At 36.3% G+C, this 19,573-nt stretch overlaps 1 protein-coding gene across 2 annotated transcripts; it reads right to left on the bottom strand.

Moving 5' to 3' along the window:
* Nucleotides 1-2,531: 2,531 nt before the first annotated feature.
* On the bottom strand, nt 2,532-19,457 carry bel (ATP-dependent RNA helicase bel). 2 transcript variants are annotated; one of them, XM_073079845.1, is made up of 14 exons: nt 19,223-19,457; nt 15,112-15,205; nt 13,037-13,216; nt 10,973-11,014; nt 10,167-10,432; nt 9,674-9,817; nt 8,965-9,176; nt 7,975-8,100; nt 6,310-6,664; nt 5,964-6,090; nt 5,561-5,713; nt 4,952-5,147; nt 4,101-4,273; nt 2,532-3,471 (listed from the first exon to the last, which is right to left on the bottom strand). In XM_073079845.1, exons 1-14 carry the CDS (start codon nt 19,265-19,267, stop codon nt 3,359-3,361), a joined length of 2,226 nt encoding a protein of 741 aa, XP_072935946.1. In that variant the 5' UTR covers nt 19,268-19,457; the 3' UTR covers nt 2,532-3,358. The 2 variants fall into 2 exon arrangements, with proteins under 2 accessions (XP_072935946.1, XP_072935947.1); XM_073079846.1 differs by lacking the exon at nt 10,973-11,014.
* Nucleotides 19,458-19,573: the final 116 nt, after the last annotated feature.

Genomic DNA, 19,573 nt, shown 5'->3' with positions numbered 1-19,573 from the left:
GCGGGCAAAAGCTCGTGTAGGTATAGTATACACATAATTTATTATGTGGTGACCAAACTGACCACAAAAGGGCCATGAAATCGTAAGTAGGTATTCAATATTTAATGTGTATTTTAAAATTGCTGCAATTGCATTCAACTGCATCTAAAATGCTTACAAAGAAAAATAAGGTACCTAATAGATTTTTAACAAAGCATTTCCGATATCATTATAAATTGTCCATTACAAAACATACCTAAACTATTTTTAACAAACGGATTGGGTAACGGCTGAACCAATTTTGACGAGACTTTCACGCATACAAGGAAATTTAGGCTAATCCTACTTATTACTAAATAATGTTTAGGATTCTAAGGTAAATCATTTAAAACTGTACAGAGTAGCACGTGGACGTAATAGCGAGTGGATGATCGTTAAAAATAAACAGCAACAGATCTCAAGCTTATAACAGACAGCTGGACGTATTTAATAATGTAGAGATAGCATTTTTGACAAATCGTTGTAACAAAGCGGGTTGGGTCCGGAGCGCTGAGCTCATTATAAATCAACACAGCTGATTTTATCTCATTTCTAATCATACTATTAACCGGCTACAGGAAAGCTCGTGCACAACTTGTTGTTTTTTAACTTGCCTTGTTTTAGGCAGTAGGGTTGCCGACCGTGGAATTGTGTCTGTTTTCCAGGGTTACCTTCGATAGATAGAAATGAGATGAAATTGTATATCTTAAGTAATTTATATTAAACTATGCTACAAAATACTTACAAGTTTTCAAAATACATAAACCTACGTTAGCTAGATATGATATTGGGCAAGTAACCACAAATTTCAGATAGATGTAAGTAATTATCTATCGGTCGTTAAGAATCCATTATCTTGTCTTAAAATGACACCTTCTAGAAAAGTTATAAGACTTGGTAACCCTAAAAATAGTGATGTGTTTATGTATTCTTATAATCCGTACATAGGAATGTACGTATTTACATAATTTTCAGCTAAGAAGTTATTTACGTAGGTACATAACTTTATTTCAAATTATTTATTAATTAACTAAAAAAGAAAATATTAAACATTGGTTTAATATTGATTTATTGATGTACCAATACAACCTTATCCACAATTAATTAGGATACTCGGTATAATATCATTTACGAGTTTTGTATCTATAATTCTTTGGTCATATTAGGTAGCAATACATAGTCTGTCTGTATCGACCAATCCCGCATTGTAGCTTTAACGATCTGTACACTCCATCAATGACCAATTAATAAAAATTACCTCTTACATAAAACTATTAACGTCCAACCGCGCGCCACGCCGATAAACTAATCGAAATCATCTCACAGAGCGATAATAAATTAATTGTTTTATTATGTCACAAGCAAAACGCGATAAAAAACCAACAAATGGCTGTACAATTGAGACATCCCGCTATCTCCTTTATTAGACACGTGAAGCTCTTTCCCAAACGGCCGTTGGAATTAAAGCTATCGAAAAATCAAAATGGCTGCGGTGAAAAAAAATTAACCCCAGCGTGAGGTTTATGCTAATGAAGCCCAAAAACAAACATTGTTACAAGTCAAATGTGTAACATACAATAAAAATAAATTAAATAATAAAGAGAATCGTTAAAATGAAAGAAATGTCCGTAATTTATCCACGAGTCACCTTTTAGGCATTCCGTGGATACCTTCGCGGCGGGGTCCCGGCCGCTCCAGACGCGATCTTCGAATAAAAAGGCGCCACAAAAAGACGTATTCAATAAGCCATTGGCCATTAGGAACGTAATCGATGATATAAATTAATAATAATCATCAGATTTGAAGTTGTGTAGAAATCGACGAATAGCTCGCAATATCATCAATGTTTGATCAATTTGTGAAATAGCATTCAAATTCAAAAAATGTTTTTTACGTATCTATGTACAAATCTATGTATTACAACTATACATATAACTACCCGAAAGGGTTGACCTTAAAAAAACTTTACGGTTCTTTACAGTCTGGATCTAAAGTGCAAACGATATACTTTACATTAACTAGTTGAAAATCAAGTATTTTAGAATTCATTAAGAGCACGGACACCGCGGGAGGGCTACGCATACGGCTGGCGCCAGACGAGCCACATTCTACTGGTAACCCTCCCATTCACACTCGGTAAAACTTCCAAGTCGTTTGTAATTTACTTTCGATCTTAGTACTATGTTAAATAGATATGTTTTTCGTGTGGTTTTTTTTTGTGACACAGTTTAAAAACTGCGAAATAGACTGTTAGTATTCTCTTATTTTACGTTTCTTTAATTTATTTATGGAATTTACTAAACTGCAAATTAATACGAACATACCATAGACTAAAATATAATATACGGAACAAGACAATGAACGAATGCTTGTTATTAAATTAAAAATACCCCCCGAATGAATGTAATTATTTGTTCTGTATTATATTAATTTTCAAGTATGTGTATCATAAAACATTATGTATCGTGTATAAGGATAAAAACAAAAGGAGTAAGAAATAAAAAACCAAATAATTCTGTTTCTTAATTTTTATTGGTAAATTCACATTCAAATTATAAGACCATGTTGGTGAGATGTTAAAATATGGGATTTCTACAGACAAAATTTTGTTATTTATTTATTTACTATGATACTGTATCGGTACTTCACAATGACTAATCTACTACCAATAGCTACATCAATTTTAGGGTGCATAAATGCTTCAAAATTCCAGTGTTAGGGTAGCGAGACATGAAACAGTCAGACAGTAGACAAAACACAGTCATACGTAAACAAATTCGCGATACAGATCGAACACCGAAAAATATTTCTAATATTAATCAACTACTTTCACATAATCATTACTGAAAAAAATGATAAAACGCGTGCAAGTCACGTTCGGAACCGACGCACTTAACGTGATCCACAATTTACGTTAATCGAGAACTTCATGATAGTACGCGACCACCGCTCTGCGTACAACTATGTAAACGATATTAGAAACGTGCGGCGCGCGCGGGCCGTCGCGTGAGATTCTGCCCGCGCCGCCGCGCCACGCTCGCGCACCGCTCTCTCCATACATCACATTACAGCTATCGTTAAATAGTAACGGCTCAATTTCAGTCCGACTCAGATTACGAGTAAAAAAAATAATACATTAATCTAAAACGTCGCACGTCGATTCGGTGCAAACTGGTGAAGGTGGCGCGTCTACCGAGATAGGATGAGTACGGGCGATTCTATGAGTATATGCGACGTCGCCGGCGGTCGACTGTTCCGCCGAGGAGTCGGTATAGAGGAATATAGATTTATGTCGACGAGCGGGATGTCCGGGTGTGGGGCGGTGCGAGGTGGCGGGTGCTTAGGAGTCGCCCCACCAGTCCGTGCCGCCGCCGCCGCCCCCGCCGCCGCCGCCGCCGTACGAGCCACCGTAGTTGCCACCGTACGACCCGCCGCCGCCGCCGTACCCAAATCCTGCAAAAAAAGCTCTGTTAAAACAATTCAAGGACTGAATGCACAGACGCTGATATAAAAAATAACCTCGCATTCACGTTCGCTCTAACATTATGACATGCAAAAACATTGTCTAAGCTTCGATAAGATGCAAGTGACATGCGTGCGGATAGAACAGGCGTGCGGGCGTATTCCCGCGCGATAATAGGAGATCTATCTGCAAGTGTATTTTATTATTATTTTATAGTACTAAATACGTTATTGAGGTAGCAAACCAGCATGTCATCCACCTAGCTCCTATCGCCCGTGGATGTCAGTAATCAACCCCAAATAGGATAAAGAGTCCTGAGATCAACCATAGATGCGTTGCTACTCCTACGGACTAAGATAGAATGCCTCAGATATGTATGTCTTACTACATCATTCAAACCGGGACGCACCAGCGCTGAACATTGCTGTTATTAGGCAGAAAAGTCCGTGTGTGTGTGCGTGCATTTCTGTGTGAATGAGTTGAGAACCTTTCAATAAAGCAAAAATAGGTGTAGGCGCCTCCGCAATCCAAACCTCTACGTAATCTACCAACGTGTACACACTGCGCCCGCGTGCTACAACCCAAAAAACAACATCAACAATGCACAATCTCCACTGACCGGATCCGATAGCAGCGGGTCCCGCGGAGCGCGGCGGCTGGCGCGGCTGCGTGCGGAAGTCGCGCGCGCCGAAGCCGCTGCCGCCGCCGCCGAAGCGCCCGCCGCCCGAGCGGCTGCCGGTGCGCCGCCCGCCGCCGCCCAGCCGCCCGTCCGCCGCCGTGCTCGTTAGCCAACTATACAACACATATTTTTATTTATTATATGACACAAATGAAAGCCTAACATCCACAAGTATTTATCTTTAATTCGTATAGGCAAGTTGATAAAATGTGGCAATTTGGTGATTACTTCATCAAATCTCCGTTCTTTATACTACTTTTTGACTATGACACGAGATTATTGAAGCATAAATAACATAGATCACTATATAGTTTTTGAATATTTTTGATTTAAATCTGTGAAATAATCATACAATCAAGATTTTCGGACATTCTTTTCCTGTATTATTTTATTTCATTTCTTATAAATTGTAATTTAAATAAAACAAAAAAAAAGATTATAGTTTAAAAACTAAAAATCACACTAAAATCACATAGGAAAATCGTTAATTGATTCCTGAAAATCCTGATGAGGTGAATGGGATAAAATTATTTAAATCGTGTATTGTCATCGGTTTTTGATAATCGTTCATAATTTTAAATTAATCGGGTCCGATTTTACCCACTTTAATCGGCCGTTCAAAGTGGGTACAATTCGAGTTCAAAGATTCCGTTACATACATACATACAAAAAAACAGGTCGAGCTAATAAAAGCGTGGTAAAAAAACATAAATTCACACATTTCAGCCACCTTATCATATCACTATATCTCAACTATTACTTTAACTTTAATTAAAAGAACGACCACTCACTCGGGCACATCCTGCTTGGCCTCAACGAGCAGCTCGATGAGGTCGCGCGCGAGGCCGCGGTTGGAGTCGTTGAAGAACGACGTGGCGACGCCGAGGTTGCCCATGCGGCCGGTACGCCCGATGCGGTGCACGTACTCCTCCACGTCGGAGGGCAGGTCGAAGTTGATCACGTGGCGCACGTGGGGAATGTCCAGACCTGGTTGAAAATATTTTAATATATTTTATAATATTATGAGTATTTTTTTAAAAAATGACAAATGATGCAAGTTCTGTAGAAAAGGCTACGAACAAAGTAATTTTAATTTTAATTTTTAGGTATGGAATTATGGATATGATATGACACAATATGTAGGTACAGATAAATTTGTTTTTTTATTATAAAACAGTAGCACTCCTTTTTATTTTTTTACTTTATACACCAAAGTAAAACTTCTTTTGTGTGAACATACGAAAACACTTTTTTGATCATTTTTTTAGGAATCATCAAATTTTGTCAATTAGGTCATATCTAAATTTCTTCAGGTTTATCATCTAAGCAACATAGATAACTATTGTTTTTTCTCTTTCAATGGAAAAAAAAAATCAGCATTAAAGAGATCGAATACATGCCTCTGGCAGCAACAGCAGTGGCCACGAGAATGGGAGTCTGTCCGGAACGGAATCGACGGAGGGCTTCTTCACGCTCGCGTTGCGACCGGTCGCCGTGGATCGACGTCACTGGGTACCCTTCTATGTCGAGATATTCTTCTAATTGGTCCGCTCCTATTACGAACAAAAAATTACTGTAATATCCCATACAAGTATCACACAGAACAAGAGTTATTCATTCATTATTCAGAGTTATACATTATGCATTAATGTAAATTACACCCATACAAGTATTACACAGAACGAAAGTTATTCACAGAACGTTGAAAACAAAATATTGTGACTGACAATTCGTAAGTTCCCCATACCAAATCAACATATTTCACATACAATATTTATAAATAAATTTAAGAAATAGATTTACCCTTCTTGGTTTCAACAAACACAAGGGTGAGTTGATCTTCCTCGGGGCGCGAACGCTGCAGGAGGTTGGAGGCATTCAGCAGGTCCAACAAGAATGAACGTTTTTGTGACTCTTCCACCCAGACAACCTACAAAAGAAAGTTTATATATGTTTTTATACCTCAAGAAAAAAAACACGAGATTATAAATGTAATCTGGAATCTACAAACTTTAAAGATTTATGCTTAAAAGGAAAATATCAGAATATGGTGACTTTCAAGTAAGGAACGCATTTTCTGACTATTCAAAAGACTACATGCATTTTTATGAATGCCTAACATACAAACGGAAAAGTTCCAAAAAGATACCTTCTGGGTGATATTCTCGGACGTGGAACCGACACGACCGACCGCGAGGAAAACGTAATTGTATAGGAAGTCCTGCGCGAGCACTTGTATCTGCTTGGGGAACGTTGCGGAGAACATAAGCGTCTGCCTCTCGCCGGTCTTGGGCATCGTGTGGGACTCGACGATCTTGCGTATCTGCGGCTCGAAGCCCATGTCGAGCATGCGGTCCGCCTCGTCGAGCACGAGGTGGCGGCAGTGGTCGAGCGCGACGCGGCCGCGGATGAGCATGTCCACGAGGCGGCCCGGCGTCGCCACCAGCAAGTGGCAGCCGCGCTCCAGCTCGCGGAACTGTTCGTTTATCGGGGAACCGCCGTATCTGTATATTATTGTATAACAAATTAGTTGAGATAAATGAAAGTGAATGAGCCTGATTGAATGAACGTAAATTGAGCAACATATGTAAATAAAATGTAGCAAACACCAATTCCAAAACAAAAGTAAGTTTATATTGTTTAAATGCCAAATTATTGAGTGTAATATGGAAAGAAGAAGAGTGGGGCCATGACATTAAAACGGAGTACTGTTATTAACTAGTTCTCAGTCTTAGAAGATTCACATATATTTCATATTCACATATTTATTAGGGGTGTGCGAATATCGTTCGAATCGAATCGAATCGAATATCAATATTCGATTCGAAATTCGAATCGAATAATTCGAATTTTCGAATTATTCGAAATTCTTCGAATAATTCGAAAAATTTCGAATAATTCATAAAAATTTCGAATAATTCGAAAGTTTTCGAATAATTCGCGAATTAAGGGGGTATTCTAGTCTAGAAGCATGAATTTCAGGTAATTTTTTGAAGTGCCGTAAAAAAAGGCAATCAATATTTTTACCATCCATTTTTTTATAAGTTATTTATCAACATTACAAGAATAGGATCATCCCCAAATTTCAATTTTTACTATTTTTAAAAAATTCGAAAAAGTAAAAAAAAACTATTTTAATTGTTATATTTGTGTGACTATATGGTTTAAATAAAATGTATATTGATTATTGACTGTTAAATTTTTATTCGAAAATTGAAAATAAGAAAACCCTGAAAAAATTCGAATTATTCAAAAAATTTCGGATTATTCGAAAATTTTCGAATTATTCGAAAATTTTCGAATTATTCGAAAATTTTCGAATTATTCGAAATTTTTCGAATTATTCGGGAACTTTCGAATAATTCGAATTTTCGAATTATTCGATTCGAGTTTCGAATCGAATATTAATATTCGATTCGGAACGAATAATTCGTAAGTTCGAATTATTCGCACACCCCTAATATTTATTTAATAGCACTGCAGGTGCATTTTGCATCTTTGCAAACAAAACAAAAAACGCTTTCTACACAGCCCTAAACTAGGATTCCCACAATACACAAACACCCAGACCCAGAAACAGAAATCTAAATTCATCATTTAGAAATCTGTCTGGCCGGGGATCGAACCCGGGACCCTGTGCGCGTCAGACCGGTGACCGCTCTGCCACTCGGGTCGTCAAAATACACAAAAATGACTTCCAAATTTCACCCTAAACAATTTACCAAGATAGCCTATAATACTGCACGTAGAATATAAAAGTGCCTTTATATTAGGTAGATTATAAAAATATAGAATAAAATATATTAATACTTACACAACACACGGTCGGACACGAGAGCGGTAGGCGAATTTTCTAGCCTCGTCGAAAATCTGAGTGGCGAGCTCACGGGTCGGCGCCAACACCAAGCCAAGCGGGTATTGCTTGCGTCGATTGTATGGCCTGTTAATACAAAAAATACATGAATACAAATCCAACACTACAAGAAAACACAGTCCCTGGTGAATAATATTTTGGTAAAATATTTTATCATATATCAGCAATAGTAAACTTAAAGTAGTACCAATGTTATTCTTATATTTTACATTTATAGAAAACTAGTGGTGCCCGCGGCTTCGCCCGCATTTTAAAGAAATAATATGACATATATAAAACGGAAAATTTGTACTTGCATTGGAATGACAGTGATGCTATCTGTCGAAAATTGGTCTTACCAACTCCCAAACCCTCGTGGGCTCTTGGACAACAACTTTGCTAAAGATCATCACTTGATCAAATGTATAGTTTCCGATTCTATAACTACTTACGAATTAAAAATTAATTAAAACGTTTTCCTACGGACTAAATTGTGAATCTAAACCATTCTCAAGTCCCCTTGAACACACACAACAAATTTCATCAAAATCAAGCCAGTCGTTTAGGAGGAATTCAGTGACATACACACGCACATAAGAAATATATATATATATATATAAAGATGACTTATAATTGGAACTTAAGACAAGTAACTCTGACTTATAGCTTTGTTGCTCAGTTAATAACATTGTAATCACACATTAATATAAATGATAACATTGTCACCATACAATAATAGTGGCCGCTAAAACTGACGCAGGTGATAAGACATACACCCGTAAACTTTTGCAAGTTTAGTGGACACCTTAGTTAAGTAAATATTGCTATTTTTACCAACCCACCACCACCAACTTTATAGTTTTGATAGAAGCACTCATCATTTTCCCAAACTCCAACTCCAAAAGAAACACCCCTATAAACATACTCAATATAACTGAACACGTAACTCACCCCATATGCTTAACGGGCCCCGCCTCGTACATCTGGTTGAGTATGGGCACGAGGAACGCCGCGGTCTTCCCGGAGCCGGTCTGCGCGCACGCCATCACGTCCCGGCGGCCGCACACGATCGGTATCGCGTACTTCTGCACTGGTGTCGGCTTGTCGTAGCGCGCGAGTGCTATGTTCGAACGCATTATTTCCGTCAGGTTAACGTCCTCGAACTGGAAATGGGATTAATGTAATTATTATAGATAGAAACAAAAAAAACTGGAAAATTTAAATATGTGCGTTACTCCCACTTTACGACGAATCCAGCGATACCTCGTATCAAAATCCGTGTCGTCGTCAAAATAGTGTTAAAATCCGTAAAGCCTGTAATTTGGGCTGTATAGAGACGTACGCACATACCCTCGAAGAACATTACCCTCCGTAGTCGGGTTAAAGTGATACGATTTTAAAAGATATTTAAATGGTGAACTTTATAAGTTTATATTTCTTTTGAAATTAGTGTATATTTAATTGAAATTTATTAATTAGTTTTTTCATTCTCTCTTTACTAGTTTATTCATTCTTTATACGTTATTGAAATTGTACAATTGGACACGAAAAATATAGAATATTTTTTTACATAAATTATAAAGAATTTGTTGATTGATTTACTTATCTATAGACTTCTAATTTTTTTTTATATTACAGTGATTGACTTAATTATACTTACGCTGGTAATGTAGTCCGGTACGCGGTCGCCGCTGGCCTCAACCGGTATATCCTCGTATTTGGAGAAGTTGATGCCGGTGTTACCAGTGCCAAAGAGCTCCAACTCCTGCCGCTCGTCGCGAGGTAGCGGGATCGTCCAATCATTCTGAAACAAAGATTAGGTAAATTCAGAAACATTCGCTTTCGGCATAAATTCGAAATGATGGCAACAACAGTTTTGATAAAAACATAAAAAATAAAATAACTAAATTTTTAAACAATCCTAAACATAACTTTTGTCTTAACGACTGAAAATTTATTTATAACATACACAAACATACATGAACTTTGTGAAAGACTAAAAATTACCCATATTATAAAAGAGCAAAACCTCCTCTGCAATAATAGACAGATCCTTAGATTTTGAACTTGCAAATTATTGAGGTCAATAAAACATAATATTTGGAAAATAGCACAGTAAGAGGAGATGATCTTACTCCTAATGAAAGTCATACCTCGTCCCTGCGAGAGCTGGAACGTCGCACGTCGTCTGACGCCCAGCGCGATCCGCCGCGGTCCTCCGTGCGGGGCTCGGGCTCCTTCCAGCGGTCGTTGCGCGGCGCCGGCGGCTCGAAGTCCTCGTCGCGGCGCACGTCGCGGACCGGCTCGCGGGCCGCTCCGCCCGCCGCGCCGCGCCCGCCGCGCTCGCCCCCGCGCTCCCCCCAACGATCCGACTCCGCCCAACGGTCTGAGTCTCCATTTTGGTGTCCTGTATCACGACCTGCGCAACGTTATCATATTTTCACACCGCATAATCAATGCAATGGTGATCCTAAGCTCGACATATTTCAATGCAATAATCGCGGTAGTGTTGTAAGCCTAATAATAAAAATAGACTTGATATTTTTCAAACTAATTTGACTAAAATTACATGGCTGTGTTAAGTTACTTAATAAGACAATAACGACATTAATTATGATCATTAAGAAGTAACAGCAAATTTACGTCTTCTTGTGTAGTTTTTATAGTAATTATTGTGTATTGTTAATTTAAAGCATTCAAACAATACAATGATGTATCTACACGAATGTGATTAATATTATATTTTGTATTATTTTAGTTATTTCAACAATGTATAAAGCAAGATGCAGATGGTAGTGTTTGAAAACATTGTAGATCTCAGTATTTTGTGTAACTCTGATGAACAATATATTATTAGCGAAAATATATTATTGCACGAAAATATAGACGTTTAGGCTTACCACGACATTGTAAACTAGCAATTTTAAATATAAAAGTGTGGATACTTGTCTAACTATACCTATAGGTGGCTCCAACCCGGAATCCCTGGACTGCTGTGATTCTGTTGGAAGGGAGTTATAGCCAGGGTAATTACAAGGACATGAGCATTTCAACTTACGTCCTCAAGAAGCTACACATAAACATATTGTTTAATTATTTATCACAGACAAATGACAGAATACAGATTGACACTCAGATTACAGATTGACAGTGAATACTTATTTTATCCCTTATTCAATATTTTAAAAGTTTTTTCTTTTACTTTTTGAATATTAACCATTTTGATTTAAATTTTGATGAAATTTCATGATATGAATATGAACTGTCAGTTTCACTCGTTTATTTATTAGTACCATGCGTCTTATAATAATAGTTATGCTCCTAGATTAACATGCTATAATATGCATGCAATGACGCTACTGATGACTTAACATTCTCATATTTATACAATTAGTGAGATGTCTTTTGACGCGTTTCAGTTATGCATGTTCAATCAACTTAAAATCTCATTTATATGCGCACCATAACTAAATCAAATGGCATGCTATAATTTGCAAAAACTGCAATATAAAGCAGATTACTTCATCACTGCTTTACAATTGATATAGTTATAAAAAGGTCCTATATAAAATGTTATCGTGAATAGACCGCACTGCACTCCGAATGAACAATGTACAAATACATATTGCTATGCCAACAAGAACTTAAAATAACGTTGTAATTATAATCAAGAAGATATGCAATAAATAATTTTATTTGATCTTTTTTCAAGGAATTTACTTCAGTAATAATTTAAATCCTGTATAATTCATTAATACCATACATTGCATTAATATTTCATGTATCACAATCAACAATCTAAAATGATTGTGTTTTTAATGAAGTAGTTATTAAAAAATCGTAAAATTAATTTCATAAGCTGAAAGATCCCATAAAACCTTTCCCTTAGTAACAAGACTGCCGTTACAACATTTACTTAGAGCTATTCGAATATGTAATTGTACATGTGGTTTCATTGAGGTCTTATGTCTTCTGAGAAATAGGACAGTGACCTGCATTTACGGATTACTATCCATTGTGCAGAAGCCATATCTGACTAAAGTAAAAAAGTGCGTTTTATAAGTTCAATTCTCCAAGTTACATAAGTAGTAGATATCTATAAACCAACCTCAAAGGGAATTTGATGCACCTGTTACATAACATATACTGAAAACACATTACCTACTTCCATTTCAATAAAATACAAATCTTTCTAACTTAATTTTAGTATAAAAATAGTAAATAATAATAATTGTAATAAATTAATAATATTTATTAACTCACCTTAACATGTGTCATACAGTGTTGTGAATTTAATTCCGTTATTAAACAGATATTAAACTGTAAAGGTAGTAAAAAATCGCACAATCTGCTAACACTAACATGTAGTATAACAACACTGTTAGAGCTGCTATGTTTTGGTTTGAGGGGTGTCACACGAGAGTCGTACTTATGCGAGATGTTCCAACTTAGTCCTCAGGGTCCCTCAATACATCTGTGACTCACTACATCTCGGCTTATCTGGTGATGATTACAGATTGTATCTGTGACTGACCCCGCATGTAAGATTCTAATCTTATAAGGAATTGATTACAAATGTCTTTGAATGGCATTTACCACTTACTATCAGACGGGCAGTCCATGCTGCATGCTTACTATCAAGATAGCAAATAGCTCGATCATAGAAAAAAAATATGTATAAAGAAATGAAAGATCAACTCGACGATGCGGTGTGACAACTCACCGCGATCTCAGCGGGGTTATAGCGTATCGTGTAAGGAATGAAGGAATACGTCAATGATACGGTGTGGCATCTCACCGCGGTCCCTGCTCGATTATAGCGTATCGTGTAAGGAATGAAGGAATACGTCAATGATACGGTGTGGCATCTCACCGCGGTCCCTGCTCGATTATAGCGTATCGTGTAAGGAATGAAGGAATACGTCAATGATACGGTGTGGCATCTCACCACGGTCTCTACTCGATTATAGCGTATCGCGTAAGAAATGAAAGAACAAGTTAACGGTGCGGTGTGGCAACTCACCGCGGTCCCTGCGCGGGTATCGCGTATCGTAGCCACGATCGTAGTCACGGTCGCGGTCACGGTCGCGGTCGTCGCGCCGACCACCACGGTCGTAGGCCCTAGAGTTGCCTCCGAATGATGAACGGGTGTCCCGTGGCTCGCTGGGACGACTGTCTAAGCTGGAACGCTTAGACTCCTCTCCTAAATATAATTACGTTAATTAAGACGTTGTGTTTCATATTTTTAAGCTCCCTTTTATATCTACAAACATTGAATGTTGTCATGTCCGACGAAATGTTTCCTTTTCTATATAATATAAAAGACTTTCTACACTCACAACCCCACACTAGGATTCCCTGTGGCATGAATGCCGTGGACACACACAAAGACAAATAGACAAACATCCAGAACCACAACATATATCGAAATTCAATGTCTATCTGGTCGAGATTGGACCCCAAACCCTTTGCAAGTCAGACCGATATGGTGACCGCTCCACCCGTCGGGTTGTTAGTAATATTTTGACAGGAACAATACGTACGGGTATTGTGCGATTCTATTAGGGAAAATATAAATATGTTCATACACATCGTACAGAAGAGCAAATTCATTATTTTGTTAGCCACTTCCAGTGTCTGAAATGCACCGTATTGTGTAGGTAATTTAAATAAAGTGAGTACCTACCAACCTTAGTAATTTAACCTATATCAAATCTTCACTTGAAGTATCGTTAAAATCGCGATAAATTGAAAGAAAAAGACAGGTTTTTTTCTGTATCTAAATATTATAGACAGATACATTTTTACAAATTAATGTAAATTATGTTAGGCATATCATCTTGAAACATTGCTGTGGCAATGTGCCAATGATAAAGAATGAATGAAACTATAGTTTTCTTTACCGTGTAGAGCAGCTCCAGAAATCACTTGATATTTCTAACAGTATCAATACACTTCTAAAGCATAAATAATATAGCTTCAGCTTCAGCTTTCTAAAACCCTTCTAGTTTTAAGAATATTTATTTAAACAGTTAATCTGTTTTCTAAATCAAACAATACCAATTGGCAACTCAATTATCTTTAACCCACTTTTATAAAAATATATCAAAAAGGTCAATACATTCATTTTCTAATAGTAAACATGATAAGAAACGAATAAGACATAACTTTTAAATTTAAGAACTATGAAATGCTTACTCATGGTAATGCGTTATCTCAATAGAGATTTGTGTTGTCCCAGAACCCAAAACGGATATTGAAATTCAATGTCTGTTTTCAGCGAGGCCAATGGACAATGTGCCCGCCACTTATACGTTAGTGTCAATACCCTGGATATTTTATGGCATTATTTTTTTTGGCGCGGATCCCTAATTAATTTTCTAAAATAAAATATCCTAGGCATACTCCTTATAATGTCGCTAACTGCCAGTGGAAGTTCCATCAAAATCGGTCCAGCCGTTACAGAGATTAGACGGAACAAACACGAACAGACAAAGAAAATATTTCATTTTTTTTTGTTATAAGTACTGTACGTTAATACACAATTCCCAATCGGTTATTTTTATAATACAAACGGACACTTCAATTTGATTTATTTGTATACATTTGTACGTCTATTTGTATCGAGGCGAGATGAGCAGCGTATACAAGAACGAATCAAACGGCCGTATTGTGTCTCGCGGCGTATTCGTCGAGAAGACGGGCACTCTTCGAGCGTATTAACTGACCGACCGCCTCGTTAGAAAAGTAATCGAAAAAGAAATCGAGAATATATTAAATTATAATTAACATTTCGTTATTTTTTATTTGAAGATAACAAAAAAATGTGTGTGTGTGTGTATTTAATTAATATTAAATTGTCTTAGCTTATATTAACCCCTATGATTGTTACATTTAAATTACTGCGAGGTAATAGTATATGCTTACATATTGAATGAAGGTTCTTAATCAAGAGCATAAATTGTAATCCTATCCACATCATATGTAAATTATGAGTTAATAATAGAATAAAATTTCCTTATGTATAAACTTTGCTCTAAGTAAGTTTATGGATGACAAAAATCACGTAAATGTTTATAATTAGAAGTTAAAACAAACCTTGAGATTTTCCCTCCAACTGCCTACGTTGGTGTGGAGGGATGTAGCGGCCAGCACTCTTAGAAGCCTGAGGCTGCAAGTCCAGACCAGCAAGCTGAAAATTAAAATATTGCACACTCATTAGAATTCTTCTCAAGAGATGTTTTAGTATGAATAAAACATATAGAATAGAACAATATATCAAGAAACAATAAAGTGCAGGTGATTCTTGAATTATTAATCGTGGACTGGATCATTTCCATATTTAGTTAAGCAGCAGTTACTCACAGTTCTATCAAAAATATTTCTTAAACCCGATGTATATACCATGTATTTCAATTATTTTAAAGACATCTTATTAACATTACCGTTACTAACTAGATTTTCCAGGTTGACATTAAATGTAATAATAAGTCAAACTCGCTCTTGGTCGTTTCTTCGTGGGGAAACCCTGCAGGATTCCCGTGTGCAGAAGGATATGCCAGACATTACAATAAATACTAAAATGTACATTTAAAACGCGTTAGGAAAAAGTGGTCTAATTTAACCAAATTTCCCGTGAACCCCCCCTCCAAAATCTTATGCTGCGATAGCGCCTGCCGCAAGGTATGATGGTATGAAGATTGAATTTATTTTGGAAACCCAAGCAATGAAATAAGGTGTTTTTGCAAGTGAGATATTATTCATACAATGGAAGTCTAAACTATTCACTCATCCATAACAATGTAAACATCACTTGGTGTAATTTGAATATTACAATGTAATGCTATCTATCTTACATATGGCCAATGATCATTTCCTGTCTGAGATATAGACCACTGGAAATAGATTTATGTAAATTATTCTCTAATTTAATGAATATCAGGGCAATCCAAAACAAACTGTTAAGTATATGGTTGAGGTTGTAATGTAGGTTTAAATGCTTTTTTAGGTAAAAGAATATTATTACAGAATTGCATTATTAATATTCAATATAGGCAATTTATTGCCTGCCAAAGATTGAAGTTTGACCACTGTCTACTAGAAATGGTCAAATTTCAATATTTGATAGGTTATATGGTTATATGAAGGCTATATGAACCATGTGACGGAAAAAATAATCTTTTATAAACTTTTCTTTAACTTACAGTGTTTGTATAAATGTAATTTTGGGTTAAATCTTATAAGTTAAATGTGACCATGTCCCAGTATCAAATTTAGCTTAAATTTTGTATGCAATACAATATCAATACATCAATGTAGTAGCAATAACTCGTATCTCATTTTTTTTTACGAAAAAGCGATTTTTGCAGATTTGGACTTAAAATGACGTATCGCAGGTCGTCCTTAAGACACCAGGTCCTTAGGTTCAAAATTGATTAAAATATTAGAGTGTGGCAATATGTTGTATGTATATTTAAAGTAGCGTTTCTTCTTATGTAAAGTAGCGTTTTTTGAGATACGTGTTATTGACAATTCGTCGTCGACATACTCAATAATTTCCATTTGATCACCATTTTATTAGTGGCAGTGGAAACTCTGCCTCTCAATCGAGGGGTCCAAGATTCAAATCCCAGGCACACACCTCTGATTTTTCAAAGTTATGTGTATTAGAAATTAATATCACTTGCTAAAGGGTGAAGGAAAATATCATGAGGAAACCAGCATATCTGGGAGATTTATAAAAAAAAATTTCAAAGGTATGTCAAGTCTACCAATACGCACTTGGCCAGTGTGGGGAAGTATGGCCTAATCCTCCTCATTATGAGAGGAGACCCGTGCCCAGCAGTGGGACTGTAATAGGTTGATGATGACCACCTTATTATTTTTGTACACCAATGAATCACACACACCAATCATGTGAAAATATAGAACACACTAACTATAATTCATCACTAAAACAGTTTGATTATGAGCCATTATCATATTATGATAATTACTTCCTTACTATGAGGATATAAATAGAGCGACATAAAAGTGATAATAAGATGTATCAAGTGGAGCAATTAGTTCAGAATTAACAAAGCTTTGATTTAAAATAATATAATCAAAATGAACTCATGTATTAAAAATTAATTCTTCATGTTTGTAACATACATAAAGGCCACATTTCTTGTAAGTTAAAGGGGCAACTAGCATGTATATAGCATAATAATGGCCGCATATAATCAGGCTTGGCCCATTCACATTAGTACCAAACTCCATATGGAACAGAGACTTTGAAGTTGGTAGAACCCCTTGTGGTTCGACTCCGAGGGCACCACCGCCACACCTATTTCTGATTAATAACAACAGTGTTAGGCGCTGATGTGTTCTGTTTTGAAGGGTGTAGTAAGGGAGACATACTATTCCGAGGTGTTCCAGCTTAGTCCTCAGGGGTAGCAGCGCATCTGTGGACAACCTCAGGTAGGAATATGTAATTTTATCTGGGGTTGATTACAGATGTCCATGGGCGGCAGTAGCCACTTACCATCAGGTGGACTGCATGCTCGTCTGCTACTCTGATATTATATATAAAAAAGACCCTATCCCTATACACGAGTATACCCTCAGGCGATTCATTGCCACTTCTTAGGACTATCAGACCGTCCGTCTACTAAGTACGCTAAGTTGCTACTGCCGCCCATGGACATCAACACCAGAGAGGATTAGATATTCCTACATAAGGTTGACAACAGGTACCTGCTACCATTGACAACTAAGCTGTTATGCCTCATAAAAGTCTCCCTTAGCACCTTACATGTAGGTTGCTTAATATGTAGGATATCAAACCATACCACCTGCCAAATTTTCCATTAGTAAATAATATTCCATTAGTAATAAATTTTGCTACTGAGTCACCATTAATAGATACCACCAACTCGGAAATCCCTTATCATACGATGATATCATGAATATTAAAAAATATCACTTTCCTCATATCGCTAGATTAAATCTTTCATTCATGTAAATGGTTTAAGGTAAACCCCAAACAAAATAATCTTAAAAAGATAACTATCTCAGGTGAAAGACTTTTATTATAGAAAAAATATAGAAAACTGTACACTCACAATTCACTTTATTGTAAGTGCTACCCATGGACATCTATAATCAAGTTCAGATAGGACAAAGAATCCTACCTGAAGTTGGCCACAGATCTATTGTTAACCTTGATTACTAAATTGGTATGCCTAGTATCTCCCCTTTACATCCTTGAAACCAAAGCAAAGCAGCACCTACCAATGTTATTAAGCAGATGTGGTTGTGATAGTAGTGCCTTCTGAATTTAACTTTGTATTTTTTTTATATTTACACCCAAAAGTGATTGCACTTTTGTAATAAATAATGCTTAATACAAACATACATATAATGTAATTCTGGTTAACTAGATGAGATAGTTAAACAGGCACATAATATTGATATTGTTTTGGGCAATATTAATATTGATATTGCATTGTCCTCCTGGTCATGTGTTCATATAGGTGTATAACAAAACAATATAAAGTTATGACCATATTAATTTGGTTTGTCAGTAGTATTTCAAATATATTGATGAACTATATATAAATACATTTATGATATATGTGAAATAGATATGTCTGTGTGAATCATCCATCTTTCTACAATTCTGTGAAATAGGTTACCTGTGAACTGTCTTTACCAAGAAATTATTTGACTCAATAAGAATGTGTTTTAAGCACAATGCTACACTAAAAATATTTCATGAGTTAATTCGAAAATTAGAAGCTAATATTGATAGGAAATTGATAATACAGAAAGTAACCTTTTTTAAAACATTGCACGATGAACATTGTTTTAGGTTTTTTCTTTAATGAACTAGAACAATGACACGAGAGTATATCAAGGTGTTTGTCCTCTGATGTCACTAGATGCTATTTTAAAACTATTCAGCTTGAAGCAATGCAAATATATTACCGAAAAGGCTGCTGAGTTGCAAAATCAATCAGATACCATAGAAAAGCCAAGTCGCCATGTTGGTTAGAAGTAAGACACGTAAAACTAGATTTTATTGTTAGAATCTATTTCGTGAAGTGTTAAAGTGTAAAAAAATACGCATGCAGTAGTTAAACCTAAATGATAACATTACGTGCAACAGGATTTCCATTCAATAAAGGAAAAATCAATACAAAATACATGGACATGAGGTACTGACCTGCTGCTCTAGACCTGTTCCATTTTGGTTGGTAACATTACTCATATTACTACCAAGCGGTTCGTTTTTTTGGGAACGTTGCTCCAAAAATACTATACAAACACAGTCTACAATGAATTTTGCACAAACACAAATTCACGAAATCACATGAAAAGGCTACAATTTTCACCCCGAAATCACTTTTCATTCGCAGTTTTTGTTCTTCATGAGTAGTGATGGGTGGTAGATCATATATTTGGATTTAATTCATTCACTCATCATTCATTCGAATCAGTGTTACCTTTTAAAAAAAAACGAGGTTTCATTATCAATCGTCAAATAAATATTATTTAATTATTTAAAAATAATTTA

The sequence above is a fragment of the Epargyreus clarus genome, unplaced genomic scaffold (genome assembly GCF_041222505.1).
Source record: "Epargyreus clarus isolate Ecla_fem2 unplaced genomic scaffold, WU_Ecla_fem_2.2 ptg000014l, whole genome shotgun sequence".
NCBI classification, from domain to species: Eukaryota; Metazoa; Arthropoda; class Insecta; order Lepidoptera; family Hesperiidae; genus Epargyreus; species Epargyreus clarus.
The sequence above is the reverse complement of the archived record's forward strand: the minus strand, read 5'-3'. Positions and strand labels throughout refer to the sequence as shown.